Below are 27,535 nucleotides of genomic sequence, written 5' to 3' on the forward strand. Positions count from 1 at the left end.
GTCTTCATCAGTACGTTAAAGTTGCTTTAATTTCTTTTTTTTAAAACATTTATTCCAGGCTGAATGATATCATTACCACAGTTTTGACATGTACATCATTAATATCTTAGTTAAACCATCAGAAAATAAAAACAGCCATAGAAAACATTGTCTGTCACATCTGTACAGAGGTGTATTTGAAGTCCTGTAAATGCCGCACATACACACAAACAATACTGACTCTTTAACGTGAGCGAGACACACTGTATCCGATTGGTTAAAATCCCAGAAAGCATTGCACAGGAATTCAAATATAACTTTACGTCAGGTGTGCAGAGGACACTGGAATAGTTTTATTAAAACATTGCAAGACAGAGAGTCATTCACCATTAATAAGAGAGGAAAAACGCTGCTCTTGCCTTTATTCTCCTACAAAACAGCTAGCTATTATTTTATCTTTAAGTTTGATTTTTACAAGACAGAGAAAAATAAAAAAGAACATGTTGTGATATGAAGAGTGTTGTAAGAGTTTAAAAACATTATGAAAGGCCATTAATCAGTGACTAGTCGCACGGATCTTAACATCATTTGCATCGATGGTGCAAAAAACACTGCAAAGTACTAGACCATAGGTAGCATTGTTACCATAACATGGACATTTTTCTTTCTAGTAAAATCACACATGTAAGATTGTCTCGCTAATACGAGAAGTGGTCATTGATTAATAATAACATATTAAAATGCTGTACAGGAATGGTGGTTGAAAGGTGTTTGAATGTTAGGGCTCTGCTCACTCGGCTAATCGCTAGATTCCAGGTTTCTACCTACTACATCACCCATAATGCAAATGGTTATGAGTGTCACAGCTGTGGGAGGGCACGTGGTTACTACAGCTCTACAGAGGAATGTAAACAGGGCAAAGTAGGGAGAGAAGGATGGATTATAAGAAGTACTGAATGTCTGTACAGCATGTGTGTGTGTGTGTGTGTTTCAATGTGTGTGTGTATGTGTGTGTTAACGTGTGTGTATGAGGGCATGCGTGGCGTCTGTGTGGAAATGACTCAGGCTAGATAGGCTGGCCCCTTTGCTTGCTGCCAGTCAGACACACCGATCACTGTACTTACACACAGTAACACCGAGATAGAGCAATAGCCAATCACGCTGCAGTGATGTCACACACACGGGTTCACGAATACAGTTTTTATACACTGTACAGAGTTTTAGAGCGGGAGGAAACACCACTGGCAGTGTCCAGGGCAGGTTTACTTCTCCATCTCGCAAAGTCACCTTGAAGAGAATTTGTGCTTCTGGGTAAAAAAATAAAAATAAAATAAAGAAATCTGAAGACTGCTGGTGGCTAAGGGTCGATCCAAGGTCACCAGTTAACAAAATAAAAGCACAGGAAGATAGAAGAAGAAACAGAATACTACAGTTGGTCACAGTATCACATCCCGAATTCCAGCTTATGATAAAAAAAACAAACAAAAACCGCCCACTTTCCTCGTTTTTAAACACTTTTATGTAACGTTATTTACCAGGGAAATGGTTGTTTTTTTTTTCAGATTTCGGGACTTCCATTCGTCAATGATGGAAAGTTGTTTTATTTTTACCACTTTTTTATATTCCCTGAATGAAAACAAAACAAAAAAATAATAAAAACTTTTCCCGTCCCTCCTCAGTCCTGATCGTCTTCTGGGATCTTGACTGGCATACATAGCACCTTGTAAATGCAATTTTCAGTGAGTCTCCATTTCAAGTGTCTTTCCCGTTCCCTTGTTATTTACAGTCGGAGGGAAAACATTCCACGTGAAGTTTTTTTCCCCCTCCTTTTTTGAGGCGTCCGGAGGCAGTAGGAGGACAGAATCAGGCATCCCTCATTATTCAGAGTTTTTTGGCACAAGTTGAGCCTTCTTATGTCCCGTGTCTCTCCCTCCAATTCCCCAAAATTCAAAAACAGTTATTCCACAACAAGGTTCCTGGCTCATATTCAAAATGCATTAATCGGCGCGTGTACTGTATGTGCACGTAAACAAATATGGAGAGAGACACAGTTTTCAAGCTCACGATTCAAGTCTTAGTTAGACAACAATGTTAAGATAAAGAGAATGTGGATGTGTTGGTACTGTTTCTATCTAAACATGGCTTTCTGATTCACTGGCTTATTATTTATACAGATGTGTATGTTTGTAGGAGAGATACAGCAAAGATTTCCATGATAAACACGCAGCACACCACATTTACCAGTAATGATTCAACAGTCTACTTTTCATGAAATCAGAGTAAAGCACACGTTTACTATTTACAGCTCTGTACAGTGTGTGTGTTTGCATGTGTGTGAGCACTTGTCTGTGTTGTGTGTGGTCTGAATGTTTAAGTGTCAGGGGTTTGAGTGGTTAGCTGTCTCCACTGGAGGGCAGTGTACGGACCCCAGTGGAGGAGGTGAGCACTGAAGAGTAGAAGAAGAAACTGGTGACGGAGCCAAGGCGCTTTAATTGCTGTGCATTGTGGGTATGTGTGCGGATCCATCACAGCAGTGGTGGAACGAGCAGAGGAAGAGAACTTTTTTTAATTTTTGGATAAATGTGGGTGAGAAGTCGAGGTTGACCTTCAAAGTGCAGTCCTTTGCTGAGGTGCTTGGTTGATGAGTCCAGGCTTGCTGTGTTGTTTCTGGTGAACCGGGAGGTGAAATTCTGTGGACCGAGACAAACTGGGGTCCTGTTGGTGCTTTGAAACCCTTAGGTTTGGTTGAGCTCTGCTGAGCACTAATCTTGTCATTGGCTGTGAGAACTGGAGTCAGGCAGTATTTGGGTGGACTGGTGCGGATCTGGTCTCTAGTGGACTGAAGACTGTGGTCGGGCAGTGGGGTGAGGCCGGCTAGATGGGTCCAGTTGGTCGTTAGGAACGGAGCGTCGGTTCTGGTCCGGTCGGTTGGTGGCCAGGTACTTTGCTCTCATACTTGAGGTGTACTGGAGAGATGGAGGACAGTGAGGAATAAGGACGGAAGAGGGTGTAAAGAGACAGTGAAGAGTGGTGGGTGACCGAGGCAAATATGGTGGGAAAGAAATGGGAAACATTTAGAAGCAGAAGGGAAAAGGGGGGAAATAGACAATAAGACAAGGAGAGGAAAACATGTATGGATTATGATCAAGTCTTGTTTACACTAAAGAATGAAAGTAATGTAGAAACAGTCTCACAGTTTAAGAAAAAACATACATTAGATCAGGAAATATGAATGGTTGTAAGTGACATATTACAGGTAGACAGATAGATGATAGAAGGGCTGGGCAATATGGCCTTAAAAAAATACTGCAATACTTTTAGGCTATATCGCAATACACGATATGTATCTTAATTAGGGGTGTTGCGATATACTTGAAACTTGAAAGGGCTGTGTGGAACTTCTGTGTTGTGCTCGACCTTGAGACGAGGCACTCGAGAACGTGCATAAAGTCACATCCTTTGTACTGTCTCGTAGAAAAACCCAACCAAGTCCTTCATAAAGACATTCACAGTCCAGCAACATTAAACAACTTAAACAAATCGTCCTCAGGCTTGTATAGGCAACCTAGAGAAACGGGGGAAGGTCTAATTTTACAGGTCATGTTACAATCCACTCAGAAATAGCCAATAAAAAAGTGATTAATACATGAAAAAATGCTTTTAAAAAATGTGCATAGAGCCCCTTTAATAATACACATAATATCGTGTGAATAAGCGCATATCAGGCCTTGTGGATCTTTTGTTAATCAGTTCATCTGGTAGCCATTCACTACTCATTCAGTGTAATTATTCTTTTTAAAGTCATATATTGCCCAGCCGTGATAAATAGATAGATAGATAGATAGATAGATAGATAGATAGATAGATAGGGTGATGACATGTTCAACCAACAAACACACACAGGTACAGCAGAAATACTTTCACCAGTCATTTGGACAGCCGGGGTTTTGATTACAACAGTCATTCATTACATAACAGATTAGGTCTGGATGATGTTATTGGAAATTAGCAGATGTGGTCCATTTTGTCAGTGGTTTGTAGTTAGTGCTCTAGTTCTGATGTAGTAGGTTAGCCTGGTATGAGTTAGTGGTCTCTTGTGAGCAGCTAGCTAGTTACTGTCCGAGGTTCTCTGGTTTTCCTCATCACTGCAGACGCTGATGACAGGTGAGCGCTCAGGCACAGGATGGCGGCCCCAGTCGACAGCCCTGCCTAAGAATGATGAATCGTGGCCATTTTGGTGGCTGCTACAGTTTCAACAGTGGAGGTGGGAAATATGTGCTCCTGTGACTGTTTAATGGTGAAGGGTGAGGGGGCACAGAAACAGAGGACACATACACCTCGACAAGAAAATGCACACATAGACACACTGTGGGAACGGGGAGGGGGGGCAGGAACTTTAGAGGTGTGGGCTACTCAGGGGCAGAACTGTCAGGGTACGGAGCAAAGAGTGTCTCCTTAAAGGTACTCAAAAGTAATAATACTAGATTTGTTGGTTCAGCCCCAAATATATACAGTTGACATGGAACAACTTCCACAGCTACAGGCCCAGCAGCACCTTGTCAAAGCCAGAATAGTCAACCTGTCTGTGGCAAATACTTAAAACAAGAGGTGCAATTCAGACATCTGCAAGACTGGCAGAATGATGTCTTTTGATGTTTAAAATAAAGCTTGATGCACTACTGTTTGAATATTTAAAAAAAAGAAAAGCCAAGAGGTTCTCTCAGTAATGTCTCTGAGCTGGTCATCTGTTGTTAGGTGGTCTCCTCACAGCCACAGTGAAACCAACCAGACTTTTTACATCAGAAATAGAGGACAACTTTGTGTCCAACATGACCCAACAATTACACTTATCAAAAGAGACAAGCCTCTCTTTTGATGCAAGTGCAAATCCTACCAACAACAGGCTTATTTTCAAACTTCCAGTTATCCCAGGCTGCCAAAATGACCTTCATAAAGACGATCCATGATCACGGTCTAGTTTGAGCACAGAGTACACTTGCAGTGGTGTAGGGATAGGGGACTACCTTCCAATATCCACACTAGCATGCTTTGAAAGCATCAGACATAAGATGCAAGTGCATTTATCCACACCGTGCTTCCTTCATCATGTCTGAAATGATAAAATGTCACCTCTGTGGGTTCTGCGGTTTTGAATATTTCCCAGCTGCACTGTGGGTATTGGAAGATAGTGGAGGGAGAGTGTGTTCTAGAAAGTGTGCACTTACAGAGGGTGGAGGGGACTCCCTGCCAATCAGGGGGGTGTTCTCACACCGAGGGTTCTGAAAGTTTGCGTTCTGGCTCCTGCATTATAGAATAAGAGGTTACTGCATGTGGTCACCCTGCCACTGGTGCTCAGTTGTTGATCTGTGGTCTGCCCATGATTACGACTACATGACTCTCTGACAAACAGCCTCAGGAACTTAAGCTTGGTGGTACCATATAGCCAGGGGTTAAACACCTCTGCCTCAGTCCAAAATAGTTAACATTCTTTCTTAACAATGCACAAAAGACAAATATTTAGTCCCATAAAGGGACAATGGCTCAGTAAAATAGCACTTTTATCAGTGCCATAGACACATATTTCTGAAAAGTATATATTTGTAATTTGTAGAGCAACATTTCAACTATCTAAGGATTAAAATAGTTAAAGTAGTATAAAGTATTAAAGTATTTTAAACATAAAATATATATTTTTTTAAGCTTCAAATGTACCTTAAGCAAGCACAATTTAAAAGGAAGCCAAATAAAAGCTATTTCCTTAATCACTAGTGTTTCATCTACAATCACTTATGATCACTGATGTTAACAGTCAGACAAAACTTAGGTAGATGTTATAAATCTCTAAAAAAAACTGAAGGGATGTGGTTCAACTTATGGTATTAATGGAAGGAGTTATCTATGGGAGAACACCATAGTTCCCACAAGGAAACAATAAAGTTTTTAAACTCGTCAAATGTATTTTTCCAAGTAGCTTGATTAAAACAAAACACATGAATCATTTGTCCGTATTTAAAACTCAGTTTCAGTATAAAATAAAATATAAGATCTTTATACTTAAAGGATGAATATGTGTTTTTTCTATGTTTTGGTCCATTATCTATCTTTAGTTTATATTAATGCCAAGCCATTTTCCAAAGTATACGTAGGTCAACTGTAAATTGTTAGAGACAAGATGAAAAATATTTGCTTACAATGGTAAAATCATGCAATGTCAGCTTAACTTTGACTACCAAGCAAATATGAGCAAATATTAATTGTAAAGGAGTGCTTATCTCAGGCACGTGCTAAGTCTCATACTATTATGGTCTGGACCAAAGAACTGACTTTCTTGCAACAAATACAAGAAGAAATTACTCTACAGGGATTTGTTAATGGCCCAAAACATGAAAAACACGGGTCGTTAAAGGCCCAAAAAAGTCAAAATGATTTTCAGAATAAAGGTACTGTCAATTATTACCTCTTGCTGCAGAGTTAGTTTGCTCCTTAGCAGCAAACAACATATAGTACTCAATTAGCTCACAGCTAAAATAGTAGCAAGCAGTGGCAGACTAGAGTTAGATATGCTCATCAATAACTCTTCTGTTCTTTGTTGGTGTATTCAAAGCAAGCAGTCCTGTGGCAAACTGTAGCAAATTTTTCACTTATGCTATGGCGAGTGCAGACCTGAATTCTCCTTTAACAAGGTACAGTGTGGACTGATACAGGCAGGCTGGCTGATACAGCAGGCAGCCAAATTTCTTTCAGCACCAAAGGGAAAGCTAGTGAAGGGTTCTAACTCACTGAGTGACAAACATTGCTGACAGTGTGTCACAAAGGACATGCGAGCCATACATAGCAAATAAAACCTAGCTATTCAAACTTATTTTGTCGCAGGCAGTGAGCGTTGCTATGCTGCTAGTCTCGGTCACGGGGGCAAGCATCAGCTACCTATGGCAGGCAGTGTATTGATCCTGCTAGCCTCTAGCTAGCGGTGGGTGCTAACTCACATGTATTCAGTGACGGGGGCATTGCTGACAGTGTGGGCTGTAGCGGGCAGGCTAGCTTCGCTACCGTAGCTGGAGCCACAGCTGTAGAGACTGGGCATGTGAACGCGGTACAGGTTATCGTGCACACCGCCCCGTGAGGCGCCCGACTCGTCCTCTCCGTCTTCCTCATCCGTCCTTCAATTGGTCAGGGTAAGGGCAGGGCACGAGAGGGCATGATGGATAGGAGGGGAAAAGGTAGAGGGGAGGGAGATCCGAGAGAGACAACAGAGTGTAAACAAGTGGTTGAAGAGTGGGTTAGGAGAGGGGAAGGTGTACTTGTACTATGTGGAGTCCCCTGATACAAAAGACTGGGTAAGGCCATGCCTTCAGCCCCAAAGCAGCTGAGCAAGAAGAAAAGGAACATGGGCAGCATTCATCTACAAAACAAGTCCACTACAAGTACAGTACAAGTCTCTAACATTACTGAACAGCCCAAAGTGGAGCCATGAAGCTGTTTTTGTTGTTGTGTGTGGTTACATAATAATAAACTGTATGAAGATAGTAGACTCTTCAATATTCTCAAAGTTCTCTTTATACGTAGAAACATGCAGTCATTGTTTTCATGCAGCCATCACTCCTGATAATTACTGTCCATTTCAAATTGTCCAAACAGAATAAAATAAAATAAAAATAATTTTTCTTTTAAGTAATTCATGCATCACTGAGTGCTCCATGAAACTTAAAGCAAAAACATCAGGAAAAAAGGAGATAATATGGCTGGTTTGGGCAAACCATTTTCAGACATAAAATGGTCAAAAATGTAAAAACGGCCAGCAACGTAACAGAATGAGGCATCAAATAAGATATGTGCTGATTTGGAAGTTGGATCTCTGGCTACAGAAATGTACTGGCTTCTAAGATGTCTGAGCCAACCACAGAGTACATGTACATGTGCATATGTAGACCCTATAATTAAGACTATTTTTTTCTTCTTTGTTCTTTTTTGGGAAGTCTACAGCAGCTGTCCACGTACTAAAATGTCCCATCAAACTGGTGATGTTTCAAAGAAGAAGGAAGCTGAATGAAGAACATTTTGGCCGAGCCCTATGTTAACAGAGACAAAAGGCACAAAAGAAGTTACTCCATTGACTGGCCACCAGATGGAGATGTTTCAATCAGGCAACCAAAAAGGAGCTAAGCTGTGCAGGCCATCAAACAGACTCAGCAGTTGCAGCAAAGTCAGCCTTAATAAGCAACCAACCTCATGAGAAGCTGTTCTTGCTTAATTCAGAGACATTATGGTTTATTGTTTAATACCTGCTGGGCCATACTTTAGCATGTTTGGTCATTCTCACCCAACAAACAAGCATAATAGCTGTGTTTCATAATTCAAGAGTGAAACCGGTCACTGTTTGTATAGTCTAGAGCTGACTTTACCAAATAATGATTTGGTTGTTTGAATTGCTACTTGAATGGGCCGTTTACTGGACAATAGGGTCATTATATCCTTAATATCCACTGTCATTCGCTGAAGCCCAAAGCATTTCCAAATCAGGACAGGGAGAGAGGAGGAAGGGACGGAACAGAAGGAGGAAGTGGGGCACAGAAAAAAAATGTGGTGATCCACAATCTAACACAACGTTGGTGCTCCAAGTCCACAGAGGAGAAAAGAAAATGAGAGAAATGTACAAACAGAAACAAACAATCAGCCAGACTGGCAGTGCTAACGGCAAACAATAAGATAAACAAAACTCGCAGAAAAAACTGGATGGATGCAAAGACAGGCAGGAAGACGTAGGATACAACAGCTCGGGAGGCAGATACACTTAAAGAATGACATGCATGGGCACCGAGAAGATCCGTTATGGGTCTTTCCACTGTTTTCAAGTCATAAGATGAATTTAGTTAGACAATTAAGTTGTTAGAACTAGTAACATGTTAGCTGTTAGTGTACAAATTAACTACAGAGATAGATGTAGGAATTTCAAGGCTTATCCGGGTCTTGGGTGTGTTTGTGAGAGAGACTGTGTGTGTGCATGTGTATGTGTGTGTGTGTGTGTGTTACCTCTTGCCCGGCCAGGTATGTGGCACGCTGCACACAATGGAGGAGAACATGAGGGCAGTGACAAAGGAGAAGAGAACCAGGTAGATGAGACCCTCCACCCCGTCATAACACAGCCCAGTCAATGCCTGAACGTAGTCCTACGTGGAGAGAAAGAGGAGAGAGGGCCAGCTGTTAAGAATGTCTCGGATTTATGATTTTTCTCCTCTTAACACAACACAGAAAGTGACTCACCATGTGTAGGCTGCGACAGTCGACCAGAGCAGTCAGCTGGTGAAGACCAACCTCAGTGGAATTCAGCACGGACTGGATTTGCTCGAGACTCCCCTGCACACAGGAAGCAAATGTCACACATAGATAACCACCTTCATGTGCTTCCACAAACACACAAACACACACACACACATGCCAGGTAAACACGTGTGCACTCGCGCTCCTATAACTGCCGCTTTCATCACGCTCCCACTAATGCAAATCCACTCATCCGCGAAAATAAAGACCCTACAGATCATTGCACACACAAGCACACAAACCTTGGTGTTGGCATAATCACGTGTTGCTGATCTCAGTAGCTCTGCCACATCATCCTGCATCTCCACCAATGCTTTGTGACTCCCTGACAGCCTCTACAAAACATGCAGAGAGACACAAGAGACACAAACAAAAACACCCACACACAAATAGATCTTTTAGTTATTGAACTGATTTACAGGTTTGAGCATGTAAATATCAGAACCAAAGAGAAATGTATTATATAAAAAGCAAAAATCAAGGGCAAAGCAAGGCGAAGTTACCTGCTGGAAGGGGTTTATTTGGCCAGAGCTGCACCTCAGGTAATACTGCAGGATATCTGGGAATGTACCAATAAATACATATCAATAGAATGATAATACATGAATGTAAAATCTATAGTTTAACAAAAGGAAAGGAAAACACTGTTGCTGTGTGTATCAAGACTTTCTAAGCCCAGTGTCTCTCTACAGAGACATGTTTGCAGTATTAATCTGGTGTAATTCTTTGTGTGTGTGTGTGTGTGTGTGTGTGTGTGTGTGTAGAGGCAACATCTGTGCTCTACAGAGCGGAAACAACTGACAGACAACAGAACTCATTAGATGAGTGAAGAGAGGGAAGTGAGGGAGGGAGAGGAAGAAAGGGAGCAATTGAGAGGTAAAGAGGGATATAAAAGGATGAAGAGAGAGAACAAATCAGATAATGATCCTAAGTGAAAAAGCAAAAATGTGCTCAGATTTTTTTTTTTTTGCATCTGGGACGGGCAGGAGGAAGCGTGAGCGGGGTGGGAGCAGGACTGCTGATGCATTGCAGTCAGCAGAGAGAGAGTAAGAGCTTTTAGATACCAGAGTGTCAGTCAAACACAATCCCCTTGGATACACACTCATACACACATAAAGCGCACACACTTGGTTCTTAAAATAGCAGCAACATGTCAGGGTGAGATTCAACTGTCAGTGTGGAAACTTGAGTCTGTTCAAGATGTTTCTGCTTGTTTGTCAACCTAGAGTATCTGCCTCCAAGCAGCCCATTGACCAAACATCTCATATTCCTTCCTTCTTCAATTTCCCACAAATATAATTAAAACAAGGGCTGGGCAATACATCGTTATTTTATCGTTATTGTGATATGTGACAGTTTATCATTTTTGGAAATCATTATATCGCGATATGACTCAAGTGTTGTCTTTTCCTGGATATCAAGGCTTTTAGTCAAACATGTTGTGATATTTGATTTTACCGTCCAGTTCTAGTATTTATGAGGTGCTTTAGAGGAGATTTCAAAATCATAAATTATATATTGTCTTTATTGCCTAAAAATATCAGAATACGATTTTAAGGTCATAGCACCCAGCTCTTATTAATACTAATAATCCATCATTCATTATAAAATCTGCTGTCTTCAATGGCGGTGGACAGTCCAATAACTTTTCAATACCAAAATCTGCATGTATGTGCAGGATTTTTAAATGCAGGTCAACCCACTAAAACCAGAAGATGTTGAAACTTGTTTTAAAAAGTCTTGATAACATTCTGAATTAGGCACATTATTTATTTCAGAGGCTGATGCAAGTGAAAATGTTACGGTGGTTACTCTTTACCATCTTTTACTTCAGTCTCTCTTTCAAACACAACGCCGGCTGAAGGATGTTCGAGTGCTGCTTGAACAGAGACAGATGGAGATGCTTTTAAGTGTCCAGAACTTCAACACGCAAGGGGCAAAAATTAGCATATCCACTCATGTCATGTCTCTGTCTCTGCTGATTGAAGCTATAGCAGATATATACCAAAGACTTCTGCAGAGTCATTTGACCCAGAAATTAATGCTAATTGTATCCTTTTCCCACTGAATGCAAAAATCCAAATGTGAGTGGGTGTTACTGGGTTTATGTCCAGTGTGAAAGGGGGTATAAACTCATCATCAAGTTGTCACAAATTTGAGCAGATGTAAAAATGGGAATGGTACACAGAATCTCTGCTTTTTTCTTGTAAGGGACTGGATTGGTTAATCTCTTTAGGCCTCGTTCGAATGTTCAAATAAAACAATCTGAGAAGGAAGCATTAGTCTTTGAATGAACTGTTCACAACAAATGTACTTAATTACCATGTGTGTTTGCATGTAGGTACTGCTTTGTTTTCATAAATTCACACACCGAGAAGGTCTGTGAACACATTTTACTCGAACAAAACCCTTAAAAAAGGCTGCCACCAGATCACTGTTTCTGTCATTTCTTCTCTGCATACCTTGGTTGATAACGGCATTTTCCTTGGTTACCCTGGTGACGTAGGTATCCGGGGAAACGCAGAAGTCGCTGGCTGACTGTAGGAGGGAAAGCACACATGACACATCAGGCTACAGTAACATCCACGCTGAACACACTCGCTCGAGCAGCAGGAAAAAGGAGATTACATCATTGCAGAGCCAGAGAGCTCGCAATGTTGCCATGGTTACACTTACAGCAGCGACAGCCAGTTCCAAGCCGAGAGACCCCCAGCTGATGATCAGTGTCAAAACCCCCAGCAGACACACTCTGAAGGACAAACAAACACAAGTCTTTCAAGTCCAGGTTCAGCCCACCAACATGACATGCAAAACACAGTTTTAACAGACAAAGATTGAGAGTCTAGAAAGGATTTTAATCGTCCAATAGGAGCAAGCTTTTAGTGTATGATGTCAGGTAACATACCCAATCAGAGTGCCTCTAGAGTTGCGTATCAGGCCGAAGAGCACCAGAAGACAAATGAGGACATCAAACAGCAGCAGGCTGAGGTACCCCAACCACCTGTATATATATACAAATGTACCACATCGTTTCATAAAAACAGATGCACAGAAACACACCAGCCACCAATTATTTGCGGATTGAGCTGAATATTCCTTAAATATACACCATGTAGGACATTCCACATATACCAAGGTCAAGGACAGATCACTAAGTCATTTTTGTTAAAGTTTTTGGACTCTGAGCTTTCTCCTCAGTGTTGTATTGTTGCTATGGCTGGTTCTCGACTCTTTCCTTTTGATGGTTTTAACTTGCATCCTCAAGCCATTCTAAAGGGAATAATCACCAAGTAGAAGCAGAACACAATATGTACTATAATGTAAAAAATATTATATCTTTGTTTATTCCCTCTTAACATATCAGATTTCAGTTTAATCCTGCATCACAAAACTCATACCATTACTTGTCGGTACCGACCTGTAAAAATCAAAAGCCTCCGTCTTGCGGGCCAAGTCCTCAAGGGAAATGTCAGTGTTGGACCAGAAGGGAACGTCCACCATCAGCCTCACCAGTTCATCCAGCTGTCCCTGCAGCTTTTGGACGATGGACATGTAGTCTGTCTGCTCCTGGAAGGCGGTCTCCAACTGGACCAGGTTCTCCTCCACTGTCTGGTTTAAGGCTAGGGCGCTGTCTGTCACCTGTACATTCACAGGATATCACAGGATTGCCATGAGACACATTTCTTATTGTTTTTATTGGATTGTGAGAAAGACGTGTGACAGCACAGCAGGTTAACTCACCAGTTTCTCCACCCCAGATACGGTGCGGTTGGCATGACGGAGGGAGTACGCCAAACGATTGGCTCCATCACTCGACTCCCCATTTCCGTAGAATCCTACAGCGATGCCAGCGCTAGCAGGCAGAAAACAGGTGCCAAGTGTTAATACAATGACTAATTCAACCATCAGATGGCACCAAATTAATCAATATGGAAGAATGAGTTCAATAATAGGTTGTTTTCTCACAGTCATACATGCACACACACACAACAAAACTGCAGCAGAGACACTTAATCTGCAGTTCCTCTGTTAACCAGCAACAGGCGGCAATGAGCTCTATGTTCCTTGCTTTGGTGTCACCCTTGGGCCTCCGGCAAGCACAGGACTACCAGGAATGATTCACACACACACACACAGACACGCATACACGCACAGAGTCTACACAATAATTGGGTCACCAGACCGCACATAATATGATCCTTCTGCAGCTCTGCATCCACATTCACACATGACACAGGCTACAATATCTGAAGTTCTTTGCCCCAACACCCTTTCTTCCAAACCCTGGTACTCCTTAACCGTGTTCACACCACAAGGAACCCCTCCTCACCCACCACGAGCACCACTACCAAAGAAATCTCCTTTACACTTTCTACTTAATCACATCTAACTTCCCCACATCGCCCCTCCTCACCCTCACCCTGTGAAGCTCTTGTTGCCCCCTCCGTTCTCTTTGTGTACAGTATGTGTGCATGTGTGTGTATGACTACTCTCTTTGTATTGATGATGTCTCTGTCTGCACACCAACACCGGGCAGATTGTAGAGGGAAATTTATTGCCATTGTTAAGACAATTCATTCTAGCCCATTAGATCTTGAGTAGCCCCATGTTACAGCGGGTTTACACATACGCACACCATTGTGTGAGTGTGTGTGTGCGTGTTTCAGAGCTTTATGGTGTCCCTGTGATATAAAACAAAAAAACACAGGGGGAAACAGGCTTTACAATAGGGACAGAATAAAGATGAATACAGACATGGGGGCACATTAATGTGCTTTGTATGTTACTGTAAATATCTTCTCTTTTATTGGTCCATTTCCACACCCATCCCTGCCTCCCACAATCTTCCTCCATCCTCCATGTCATCTTGGGTTTAACAGTAAATCATATCTCCACCCATGTTTACTCATCCTCTTCTCTCTCCCACTCCTTCCTCTCCATTCCCCTTCACCAGTCCTCTTCTCTGTCCTGCTCTTTGCTGGTTTAATACCTGCTGCTCCCATCAGAGGATTTCATGACTTAATTAACCAACAGCTTAGGATATGAGACATAAAAAAATGAAAGTCAAATAATTGACAGCAAACACTGGCCAGCTTAGCTCTAATAAAAAAAGACTCCCAAGTAGAAAAACACACATTCATAATGAAGACATCATTTTGAGAAACAGCAACCTGTTCTTGATGATGCTAACTCGCAGAGATAGATCGCTGCTTTAGTCTCTGCATCAGTCCATTTCAAGTTGAAACGGACTGACATCCCAACGCTACAAATGCTTTGCAGTACCTAAATGGGCACTCAACTGGAGCTCAGAAAGTAAATGTTGTATTCAGTCAAAACTGGGAGCATGGTGAGTTCAAGCCCAAACCAAACTGATTCACCTCAGTCCAAACATAAATGCATCCAATTAGTGGTACAGCCAAATGACATGTCTTATTTGATACTGAGTATTAACAGTGCTCCTTGAATACACAAACTGTTCTTCTATGTAAACAGGAAACACTATCCAGACATCACACTACAAAATTGTGAAAAATATTATCAGCAATAAGACTATGGCAGCATATTAATGCTTATTTTTAAGGATGCACCAATCCAATCTCTATTGGCTCCAATAGTGATTCTAATTAACATGCCAGCACTTTGATCATTACTGGCATTCCCATGTTGCATTCAAATTCCCTACTTGCACCACAAGTAGCCACCGGTGTCCCCGAATCATAATCTTAATTACTATCGCTTAATGACTAGTTTCTTTATCATTTCAGAGAAATAATTCAGTATAAGAGCTGTCAGTTCAATTCATTGAGTCACAGCCAATCGCAGAGTAAACAGCATCCCTGGCCTCATGTCACCCTATTTTAAAATGCTGACAATGAATCTCAAGCAGTGTGGTTTATAGATTTTGAATTTGGTGAAAAGTGAGCACTGGTATCTGATGAGCATTTGGAATCCCGCAGCAATTCTGAGCTGAAGGATAAGAATCAGTATTGGGAGAGAATAAATTGGATTGATGTGTCCTCAATTATTTTTAATATCTTTGTTGGTTGCCAAAATACAGGAAGATAACAGCTTGAATCGACATCCCAGTTAAAAACAAAAGGCAGCAAATACACGGTATGAATCAGGCATGGGATGATATGAAAATGTCATGTAACGATTGCCCTGTCCAGCATAATCCCCCGATAATGATAAAAATAGTTGCAAAAAATGTAAATAAAAACTACAGTTTCATTAAAACATACATAATGTATAATGTAAACTGAAAACAAACTCTCTTATTTTCAGTTTAAAGGAAAAATACTAAGAGCACACTTGGGTACATTTTTTTTTTTAAGGGTATCTTATTATTATCTCAATTATTTTTTTAGATTAATAAATGAATCATTGTCTGTAAAATGTCAGAAAAAAGAGAAAATGCCCATCATAAGTTCCAACAACCCAAGGTGACATCTTAATATTACTTGTTTGTGGTCATCAATTGTACACCCAACAATATTCAGTTTATTCTTGAGAAGCTGGCACCAGCAATTGTTTTTGGATTCTTCTCAATAGCTGACTAAATCAAAAAAGTTTATTAATAATCCATGAATCATCTCATATCATCAGCCCCACACAATAGAGCACAATAGTAAACAGCCTACACAAGATGCAGCTGCTTCTATCTAAAGACACTGCACCTGCACACAAATGGAGGAAGTCCACATGTGGTTGGTTTCGTGCCAAAAATAAAATATGATGTCATCTTAAATTGTGGACAAAGAATCACAGGAGCACGCCCGCGCACAAGCGCTCACACTCACACTCACACACACACGCTCAGATCCATATCAAATATTCAATAAGAAATATTATAGCTAATCATGAAATATTAAAGCCAGCAAAAAACACTCTCCAGCACTGAGTCACGCGAACACACACAGACACAGACATAGCTCGCTCTGACTGTATAATTCATTTCTCGTCTCTGCATCAAATCTGCTTCTGTCTCCATGGCAACCTTTCTAGGCCAGGGAGAAGGCCGAACAGAGAGAAATAATAAATAACGGAGGGGGGACTAACAGAGATGAAGAAAAGGGGAAGAGTGGTAGAAAACGTCTGGAGAGGGGAAGTAGAGGAGTGCTCAGAGAGTAAATGAGGGGGCCTGGTTTGCGTGTTTGTGTGCGCATTTGTGTGCCAAGAAGAGCAGAGTCCACACAGCTTCGGTATCTGTGGTCAAAATGTACTCTACCTTGCTGCTGGGTCACATGGGTGAAAGATCTCAGAGTGTGCACACAGCCTTCAGAGTCAGATAAACACAAACAGTGGAGTGCAACCACCTGGCCGGCTCCCAGTTACACCACAGGGGAGTTCTTGCTTAAACAAGACTGAGTGGACATAATGTAGTCAGTTATTCAGAGCCATAATGTACAGCACATATGTCTGCTGTTGAGTGAAAGCGTCGCAATAAACTGGCCTCCCCTCTACTTCTTTTTATAATCCCTAAGCTCCATTAACTGATATAACGTGGCATTTCATCGCTGCTTTCGAGCTAGGATGGCATTTATGTTTTCCTTTACAAGAATGAATCTGTCTGTCATAATCCACCTTTACAGTGCAGTCTTCTTATCAGCTGCTGCTATGGTGACAGAGACAGGGGTGACATGCAACAGTGGCTCCTGTCTGGACTCAGCACCTAACAGTCAAATGAATGCTCTGTCTGCAGCAGAGGAAGCAGAAGCAGGTACAAAGACATCAAGGCTGTTTCCATCAGTCCTGATAGCATCTTCTCTTTTTCATCATGACAACTTTTCAAACTCAGCCAACCCTAAAAAGTTAAAAGCATTTCCTCTCTTGTTTTTGCATGACAACAGCTGGATGGAAAGATAACTATTAATTAAACGCACAGTTTTTAATTTCTGCTGCTAGGGATCTTGCAATAAAAACAATATCAAAAGATGTAGTTCGGGGATTTTAACGTGGGATCATTGAAGTTGTTGTCTTTAGGGCCCTGACACACCAGACCAATGGTCTGCTGTCAGCCAGTGTCTTGAGTCTATGGCTCTAGTTGTTGAGGTTGGCACTAGTCGGCCATTGTCAGCTAGAGCCCATCGGTGAGCGAGATCACTCTGATCTGGCTGTTCAGCTAAGCAAATCAGTACATAAGAAGAGAAACAGAAAAAGAAAGGGAAAGCCCTTTGAGCTTGTCACCGTAGTCTCTATGATTTCACCTATAGTGCGGTTTCTCATTATTTTTTGCCCCGGCCTCTTCACCAGTGCCATTTGCAACTTTTGATCAGACATATTCTTGATTAGAAGTTACTAGATTGGCTAAAAAGGTTGCTTTATCATAACAACGATTTGTATATCGGCAGTCCAGTTTGTATTTTTTCTCGCCACTAGTTCCGCGAAATGTGCTTAAAAGCCTTCAAATACACATTACTTTATTTTAAGTGTATTGAGGTGTCACCCTCATGTGGATAACCTCTCACCTGCAGACGAGCGTGGCAATGATGACGCACCAGGCGGTGCAGCAGCAGTCAGCGCTGGGCTGCTGGGAGTGCGAGTGGGAGTGCGAGGAATCGTCACTCTTGCGTCGCCGGCAGCAAAGCCAGAATGAATAGAAGAGGAGGAAGAGGAGGTCCAGGCCCAGACACAGCAACGCCACAGCGCCAAGCAGCAAAATGGACTGGTGGGAAGAGAGATTGAGAAAAACAACAATTATTAATACAGTATGTTCTACTTTTCCTATCAAACTCGGAGCTTGATTTATTCTGTGCAGAGTTGTCCTTATCACAGGGAAGGTATCAATTTAGGAAGTGGGCTAAATACACAGGAAGCTAATTAGCTGATATAAGCAGAAACCAGATACATAGACAGAGCACATGATTTAGTTTTCCTGTGTAGACAGACACGCGCAGATACGTAATCAGTATATCCTTTCTTCAGCTATTCGATACCAGAAAGTAGTGGCTGTTAAATGGGCGTTTGATGGATACCATGAAAAACACATTTGCACACCATCAAACACGCACACCTCCATGGAGTGAGCGGAAGCGATGCTGTTGGGGAGCTGTGTGCGCCAGAGACCCACCACACAGATCACACACCCTCTAAAAGCTTTGAAGTGTAAAAGAAGGAAGGGATGGTGGGGGCAGACAGAAGGAGGAGTGGAGGGGGGGCAAATTTGGAACAAAAAAAAGAGATAGGCTGGAGAGAGAGAAAAGGAAGAAGATGTGAAAGAAGATGACTGAACTAAAAAGGATAAATGCATAAAGACAGAGATGAGGGCTGTTAAAGCAATTTGCCTGGAACTGCTGAAATCTTTTTTTATCTGCAAGGTTAGTTTTCCTTTCCCCTCTTGGGTTGTCTGGAAAACTCATTGTGCTGCAGGACCATGGAGAGACGAAGGCACGTTTCTGGAAAACCAAAATCTCCACCTGCTAGACTACTTACAATAGACAAAGGAATTCTCTTACAGCTCTGCTTGGATAGAAACAGCAACAATGTGAATCTAGAGACTCCTACATGGATGATAACAAAATCTGACTCCACCTCTGAGATCCTCACAGACTTCCTGGCTTCCCAGGCTTCTAAACTGCTGTTTTGGTGCTGACCTCAATTTTTCCTCACTGCCAGCCAGCCTGCTCACCCTGCAGCTATTCATGCACCTCCACTGTTAATATTTACGTGTATTGTAGTGTATATTTGCCAAAAGTGACATCATATTGAAAATTGCATTAATTATGATGATTTTTGTTTCTTAATATATATCAGGGATGGAATTTTGGTAACATAAGGCACAATGTGCTGTAACAGTGGTTTCCTAACCTGGAAGTGAGGCCTCAAGATAAATCTGAGCAAGATGATAACGAGGATAGAAAAGCAGAAAAAAAACATATCATTGCCACAAAAAGTAATTTAGATTTTTCTGATTTTCTTCTTATCTTTGATTGTTTTTTTAATATTTGAAAAAATTGAGCTGAACTGGTCACCTCATTTGGGCATAAACCAATTTTAGGCCAGGGTGATGCAAAACAAAAAGAGATCACCAAAGTTAATACAATGCATCCTCTAGACACCATGAATGTTTGTACAATATAGCTGTTGAGATATGACAGACTGAAGTGCTAGACCAATCAAGCAACTACCTACACCTTCACCACAAGTGGTTTGCTGGCCATAACTAAAACATAAACACTGATATCTCTAAGAATTTGGGATTGGTAATGCAAAATGTGATCAGTTGCTTATCTGAAAGACGCCTTCTTATCCCAGTATGCTGTTTTTCCAAGGAAAATCTTCAGACACAGAAACATCAGAGAAATAACTGTTCAGACAGACCAGCTGATATGCTGTCACTAGCTTCTCTTCAATGGCACAAATCTCTTTTCACATTGAAGAACAATGCAGCCTAATAAGGCCGGCTCCTCTAAGCAAAGAGTGAACTGTGGCAGATGTATAACCAGGCCATAAAAAGGGCACTGTATCAAATCTGGAGGGCTGCAGCCAATCTGGCCAGGCTAGTGGGTCACTAGAGCACTACAGCATATACGATGGAATATGAAATATAATAGGATATGACCTGCAGTGGTGTAATGTGACAGCTGAAGGGAGAGAGGAGGGCTAATGTTCGAACAGCAGTTCAAACCACAAATCTCAGTCCCTCCTGAGGCATCAATGTGCTTCTATTGTAGCAAGTCTCTAAGCCTACAGCTAGGAGCTGTGAATTACAAGCATTACAATTAACTTAAAATATTCACACTAAAGTGACTGTGGCTCTGTCCCATTACAACTTCAGTTACAACTTGCATAATAATCAGAGAGAAATAGTACATTATTGCTTTCTCATGGGAAGCAGTTGGTAAAGCAAGACTGAATGAGTGGAAATAAGCTGATTGCTTTTTCAAAGACTTCTTCATGCGCTTCTTACATATTACTGTGGCTTGTTATACTTCTGAGCTTTTATGACCAAACTACTTCCACAGTACTGAAGCTGCCCCCCATTTTGGAAGTAAGTAAAGATTGGATCAATTATCTGCCAGGCATCAAATCTGATATTTAGCATTTTTCCTATTACAGGTATCGGTGTGTTTGTTGTCGGATTAATTAATATTGCCCATCAGTCTCCTTTATTACAAACTATTGGTAATGGCCTTGAATAAAACAAGTTGGTCGATCACTAGCACTACTCCTCCACCATGGAGCCAGCAGCAATGTTACTTTCGCTTTCAGCCATGCTTGTTGTTGCTGTGTGTAATGGTGTAATGATGTCATCACATCGTCAAGTTGGAATAGTGATATTATCACGATATGTTATCAAAAATAGCCCTTGGTGCACAATATGACACGGCACACCCCTACCCAACAGGTTAAAGAAGATGAGTGGAGGATGGGATGAGAGGATCCTGATGGGAGAGGAGGGGGAGATAAGCTCTGTAGATTCCTGCTCTCTGGTATTATCCTGTGTTATTATCTGTAGGCTTAGTGCGAGAGACCTTGCGCTATGGTAAAGGCGTACTGTGCCTCACTGATGCATTGTCTGATCTCTTGTGCCTTTAGAATTAACGTTAGGGCTTAAACCATAGAGAGTAAGATGCATTAACCTTTGCAAAATGAGAATGAAATCTCATGCTTTAGAGGGATGGATGTTTTCATGACATACATCCATCATAAATGATGCTACAAGAGGGACAATGGGACGACACAGATAGAGTGACATAGAGGAAAGTGATATGATAAAGTATAATATTGTCATTGTGAATTGAACAATCTTGTCAATCAACAGAAAACAGGGTTGCAGCTATTTTGGTAATCAATTAATCTTTTCGATCATATATGGAGCATTTTTTGGTCATATGATATTCAATAGGTTATATTGGGGGGGGGGAATTGTATTTCTATTTTTTTTTTTTTTAGCGTTATTTTGACAGATATTACAAGCGCAATATGGCTCATGATCAGTGGGAAATTGTTATTTTTACATCACAATTTTCATTTTCACTGAAAAACAAAAACATTTCAATCATGATGATTCAACATTTGTTGTGTTTTCTACAACGCTACAGTATAATGCTGTTTTGTCAAACATTTACCTTTGTCAAAAAATTGCACCACATGCGATATTCTATCTTGCACTCAGCGAAGTTGCGAATTGAATAATATTTAGGTAAATTGATTATAGAGAAAATAATGAGAAGATTTATTTATAATTGAAAAAGTTCTTGGTTGCAGGGTTATAAAACAGTTCAAGTCTATTAATCGAAACCTTTTCTTTTTCTTTAAATTGCTCGTATTTAATCTGACAACCACTCCCAACCCCCAGAAGTACTGGAGTTGCTTAGATAGATCACTTAATAAATGATTTTAATGAATAACTTGATTAACTAACTGTGTGCATATAAAGTAACAACAACTGATCCAGGACTGTTGATGTCTTGTACATGATCTTAATGTTAAACTTATAATCTGATTGAGTACCGGGTCTCTGCAGCCACTTCACTTTCCTCCCACTGTGTACGATGGCCGCTAGATTAACTGTTGGGCTGACAAACCATCGGAGCAGATTAAGCATGGATCAATTAGCTACTAATAAGCATGGTGAGCTTGGCTGTGGATGTGTGTGCGTGTGTGCGTGTGCATGTGTGCACATCACTGCTACTGGAGATCGGCTTGCAGGCTGGGGGAGGGGCTAAATGTTAAACGCCCAGGCACAGTGATCTACTTTCAATCTGTGTCTATTTAAGTGTGTAAGTGCACGCCTGTGAATGTGTGTGTGTGTCTGTTTGAGCTGACAGGATCAATCACTTCCACTTCAGTGAGTTGTCCTTGCACTCTCCCTGCCTGTGTGTTACTCTATAGCGCAGTGTTTCTTACTATCCTATCAACTTCTTTCCTGAGGCGCTCACTGACCTCAGGTTCATTCTGCTAATACTCACCTGTGCTGCTGGGTCAAAGAGCAGACAAAACACTCACGGCAGGACAGCGGCCTTTGTGTTTTAATCTTTGAACTCAAAAAAGATTCAAGAGTGGCAACTTTTGTCATCAGTGATCCACTGTAATCCTTTTCAAAATGCTATGAGATAATGTCTTCCACTGTGCAAACTGTAGCATGCTATTCAAAACACCAATTACAGTCTTACTTTCCACAGCTGGGAATATATGTGTGTGTTATTGCAGGTCACATGATTCCTCTGTAATGTTCTGCAGCTGTTAAACTGTGGCTGGTAGCTGACTCTGCGATTCTACCATAATACAAACACACGAACGCATGCACACACACACATACATAGACAGACACACAAGCCACTCCAGTGCCTTGCAGAACCACAGGATAAGAGCTCCAATTTCAGCTCCTCAGGAAAAAAATAAAAGTTTTCTTGTAGAAAGCCACGAAGTCAGCATCCCCAATAAAGTCAAAGTCATCAGAGACCGACTGCTCTTGTGAATGAATGCTAAAAAGTTTTCTTTATTTAAAACTTCTGCAGAGTGAGTGAGTCAGTGAGTGAGTGAGTGAGTGACAATGTGTGAGAAGAAAGTTTGGAGCAGCTTCGGCGTTCAAGAGCTGAATACAAAATGAACCTGTGCCAAATCACATCAGAAAGAAAAACACTACACAGAGGAATCTCTCTCCATTGTGTGGGAGAGTGTGAGTGTGTGTGTGTTGTGTCGTGGTGACGGACTCAGTGCACTAAAGGACACTGTGTAGGACCTTGTTTGTGTGTGTGTGTGTGTGTGTGTGTGTGTGTGTGTGTGTGTGTGTGTGTGTGTGTGTGTGTGTTTCTCAGCTGGATGAGTGGATGCATGAAAGCCTTTGAGACAGATATACTGAGCCAATCTAAAGACGGGCTTCAGTGAAAGAGTGAAAGAAAGAAAGAGAGCATTCTTTCACAACAGACTACAGCCCTCCCCTTCCCACTCTCTCCCCCATCCCTCCCTCCTTACTCCCTCCCTTCCTAACTCCCTCCTTTAATCCAATTCAGCCTCCTACTTCTTGTTCTTCTCACCCTCTATCCCTCCCTCTCCCTCCCCCCGTCTAGCCAGAATTAATGATTTCACCCTGAATAGGACCCCTATATTCACTCTCTCACACACACAATAACACACACAACCCCTGAGGGAGATCTGTGACCTCACCTCGGCAAACAACACTAAGTGCTAAATACGCACTGACACAGAAAATGAATATGCTGCATGTGACATATATACATACAGCATGATATGCTCAACTACTGTACATATAACTAACGTGCAAACAAACATATGATCATAGTGCAGAATGCTCAGTGACATAGAAACAGCCCCGTCTGCTAAAATATGTCAGGATGTAATTAGTCTAAAAAGAGGGTCTTTAAAATTCCAGTGGTCACACACATTGACACATACACACACAAAGGCCCTTAGTTAAACATTGAATAGCTCGCAGGAAGTGGCTATTTGGCAATTTAGAAGCACCTCCCATGGCTCATCGAGCCTTCTCTCTCTCCTCTTGCCTCCAATCAGTCTCTTTTTATCTTTCTCACTCCTCCTCCTCCTCTCTCCCTGCTTCTCTCTCCAGTTCCCAACTCCCTCCCTTGTTCATGGCCGTGGGTGCCTTCCCACGCTCAGCTCTTGAACTTGCGCGCCCTCCCTCCTCTCCCCGAACATGTCAGCAAACTACATTGAGGGGTGACTGCAGCGCATGAAATGTGGGATACTAAACGATGTGTCTGGGCTTTGTGTGGGTTCGCCAGGCTGTGTTTTCTGGTGCAGAGACCTGAAAGTCACCTTGTTTGAGGATTCAAATGAAATGCAGGAAAACTGGGCCAAAGCCCCCCCCTTTGAGATCAAGCTGCTCTCAAAGGCGGTGCTGCCAACTCAAACAGTGTCTTATCACAGAAGAGCTACAATTAATTTTATGCATTTAAGTAATTCTGACTGTTTTTCCTGCCTTGGTCAATAATATTATTCTAATAAAGCAGAAAATAGGTCTGTAGGTTTTAATTGAAATATCATCAAAATTGTAATATGGCTAAGTGCAGTATCCAAATTTTGATAAAGATAAAAATGTGTGACCAAACAGCATTATAATTTGAGAACTGTAGTGCTGCAGAGATGCCCTGGCCTACAAATATTGCTCTCCGGATGTAATACCGCTTTTCCACCAAAATTAGTGGGTCTACCCAGGTTTTTTTTTAAAAATCGCCTAATGACCCCATTCCCACTTCCCACAGGCAAGGCAGCCCATTTCTCTGAAGCATTACGTTGTACGCCACTGACATCACGTTTCACGTCACGAATGCGTCGGAAACAGTTATAACAGAAAAGAAAACAACAATAGACCCATTGTGAAAGTAGCATCTGTAAAACAGTGGATAAATTATTTTGAGCATCACAACCACCGCAAAATGACTCATTTCACTTTCATAATTTGAGCCATTTGGTCCAATAACATTTGGCAAGTCTAGAAGAGCCGCACAATTAAATTGTTTTATCCCCATTCAGGTTAGCCGGGAGCTAAACCGAAAGTTAGCTGGCTCAGTCTGCAATCCAGGTATTTTCATTCATTTTATTTTCATTTTAAAAAATGAAGCCAGAAAATCAATCTATTATCAGAATAGTTGACTATCATTTTTCTATCTTTTGACAACTAAACAATTGTTTCCCATGCTTTTTGTCACATGAGCGTTGGAGAGCCAGGCAAGCAATGACCTCTTGTTACCCCTCATCACACATTTCATATGTCCTAAAAGGTGAAACTCTTTTGGGTAGAAGAGATGTTTTGTCTTTCTTGTAATATCGTGCCATTAATCTTCCTCAGATTGATATTGTAGTCCCTGCTGATAATACAGGTCATAACCTCCAGGGTTGGAAACCACCTGACTAATTGCACCTCAATTATCCATATCAATGATGGCGAAGGTAGGGGATCAGTTTTATGACTCAAGGACATCTCTCTCTCTCTCTCTCTCTCTCTCTCTCTCTCTCAGCATTGATCGGCGCAACGAGGGAATCCACAACTCTGTGGTTGCGGGAGAGCCTCAGTCACCATTTGGCCACTCTGCTGTGAAATTACAGTGTGGGCAGGTGGCAGGAGGTGGGATGATAAGGTGATGCTGCACGATGAAGGGGATGATGAATTCTGAGTGGGAGGTAATTATTCCCCCATACTTGTCTTACCTTCTGGTACTCAGAGTCCTCTGGCCTGAAGTCACTGCTCACAAGCTGGAACTCCATGTTGAAATGGGGCATTCGGTGAAGCAGGTTCACCCACCAAGGTGGAGAGTAGTTCACTACAGCCGCCATCCTGATCCAGGTACCTGCCCGTTCTCACTTCACTCTAACCCGATTCCTCACACGGACACTGTAGAGAAATGCACCCCCGTTGTGAGTTAACAGGGAACAGAAATGTCTTTAAGCATATTTCACAAGACCGTCATGACATGCGGAGCTAGAAAACAGCTGGCACTGATGACCATCTATCAAACATATTAGGTATGACAAATGTTCAGCACCCACAGTTCGTGCTGATAATACTGTTTACCACCACGACTTCAAAACCTGCTTCTACCAAGTGGAGTAATTACTGGTGACTCACATTATCATAAGGCCAACATGATGAGTTATGAGTGATTAATCACCAACAGGGGCGAGACAAAACATGCCAATCAACATCAACATGACAAAATACTGCACAGGCACTTCTGCTTTTTTGTTGCTGTTGCACACTGGTCTAATAACAACGACATATACATTTCACATTGTAATGTGTTTTTTTCAAAGTGATTTGCATTGGTTGAAAAGACTGCAGTTGTTAACGCAGGAGCCCTTCACAATGGACTGTCAGCTGTCCCTTGCATGTCTTTACCTATGAATGACACACCTGTACATGTCGCTGTGTGCAATTAAAAAGGCAGCAAAAAGCTGAAATATGACATTACTACTTACATCCGTCATTGTGAATTGGATAAATATGGTATTTTCTGTCATTTAAGGGCTGTTTTCCTTCACAGTAGCTGGTGTTTTGTGGGCTACTGCCTTGTAATAAGCAATGTAACGTGCATGCATCATGATAACATATTAGTGCCATTAAACAGCTCACTTGTGATTCCCTCCCTAAAGCATTAAATGAGGGAATACTAGAACTAAAAAACATTTTTAAAAAGCAAATTTTAAGGTAGAGGTCACACTGTATTTGAACATACTGTACATGAATTACAGCTCGACAATAGCATGGCTGACAATCACCCAATTTACGCCCATACGGCAAAACACTTCGTGAGATGAAATGTGTTGTGGAGGGTGAAATGGCCGTTATATCAAACCCTGCACACACACACACACACACACACACACACACACACACGACTCTTTCTTTAAATACTGCCTTTACTGTACCAACACATGTAGGTCAACTCAATCGACGGTGTCCTCATATATTCAAGCCGCAAGCGTGATTTATTCCTCTAACGTTGTGTCAATAAATTGCTAGCAACACCGCGGATTAGCTAGCATTAACCAGCTTTGTCCGTTAAAACTACCGCAGTCTCGCGGAGTCGTCAAGGCAACGAGGAGGAGAAAAGGCAAGAAGCGGCTTCGGGGCTTCGTGTCTGTGGACGTGATGGTGGTGGTGGGGGGGGTGTTTTAACCTACCTTGTGAAGCCGAAGCGGATGCAGACTCTCGTTTTCAGCGCAGTCTTGGGAGTCCCGGCCGGCGTATATTTCACCTATTGTCTTCCCAGCTCCGGTGGTGGATTTGAACACCACAGCCGTGCGCTGCTGCATCAACGCGGCCGTACCGAGCAAGCCGCAACGACCGAGTCGGCTGCGGTCCCAACCACATTGAAAAATAAGAAGGACTAACGGTCACATTTCCCCGAGGCGCCTTGTTGTTTTTCACTGCCTTGCAAAGCAACAACGCTGAGGCAGTTTAAGGGTTAAACTCGTTGACCCGCAACCCAGTAAATTTCTTGTTTTTTCGGTGGTGGTGGTGGTGGTGGTGGGTTTTTTTTTTTGTCACACGATGCCGTCGTTGTCTTTCTCCTAAACCATTTGTGCTCCTCGGCACTGTTCCCACGATGACCGTCGGTTCAGTGCATTTAGCTCTGCGGCTCTTCAATTGGATGATATTGTTGGAGCGTGAAGCAAACACGGTGTTTAAAAAGCCCTGGAGGACGGGGCTTTGCGGCAGCTCCAGCTCTGCAAGTGTGTGTGTGTCTGCGAGAGAGAGAGAGAGAGAGAGAGAGAGACTGTGTGTGTGTGTGTGTGTGTGTGTGTGTGTGTT

General features: G+C 41.9%; 1 protein-coding gene across 2 annotated transcripts; it reads right to left on the bottom strand.

Annotated features, from left to right (window-relative positions):
- Window positions 1–11: 11 nt before the first annotated feature.
- Window positions 12–27,469, bottom strand: ttyh3b (tweety family member 3b). 2 transcript variants are annotated; one of them, XM_084383727.1, is made up of 15 exons: window positions 26,905–27,469; window positions 25,432–25,615; window positions 17,766–17,962; window positions 13,039–13,150; window positions 12,716–12,936; window positions 12,203–12,298; window positions 11,974–12,046; window positions 11,760–11,835; window positions 9,801–9,856; window positions 9,540–9,632; window positions 9,241–9,333; window positions 9,010–9,146; window positions 6,966–7,139; window positions 5,205–5,280; window positions 12–2,945 (listed from the first exon to the last, which is right to left on the bottom strand). In XM_084383727.1, exons 2-15 carry the CDS (start codon window positions 25,555–25,557, stop codon window positions 2,811–2,813), a joined length of 1,665 nt encoding a protein of 554 aa, XP_084239853.1. In that variant the 5' UTR covers window positions 25,558–25,615; window positions 26,905–27,469; the 3' UTR covers window positions 12–2,810. The 2 variants fall into 2 exon arrangements, with proteins under 2 accessions (XP_084239853.1, XP_084239854.1); XM_084383728.1 differs by lacking the exon at window positions 26,905–27,469 and adding an exon at window positions 26,650–26,795.
- Window positions 27,470–27,535: the final 66 nt, after the last annotated feature.

This window comes from Pagrus pagrus (genome assembly GCF_965226575.1).
Source record: "Pagrus pagrus genome assembly, chromosome: 2".
Taxonomy (NCBI): Eukaryota; Metazoa; Chordata; class Actinopteri; order Spariformes; family Sparidae; genus Pagrus; species Pagrus pagrus.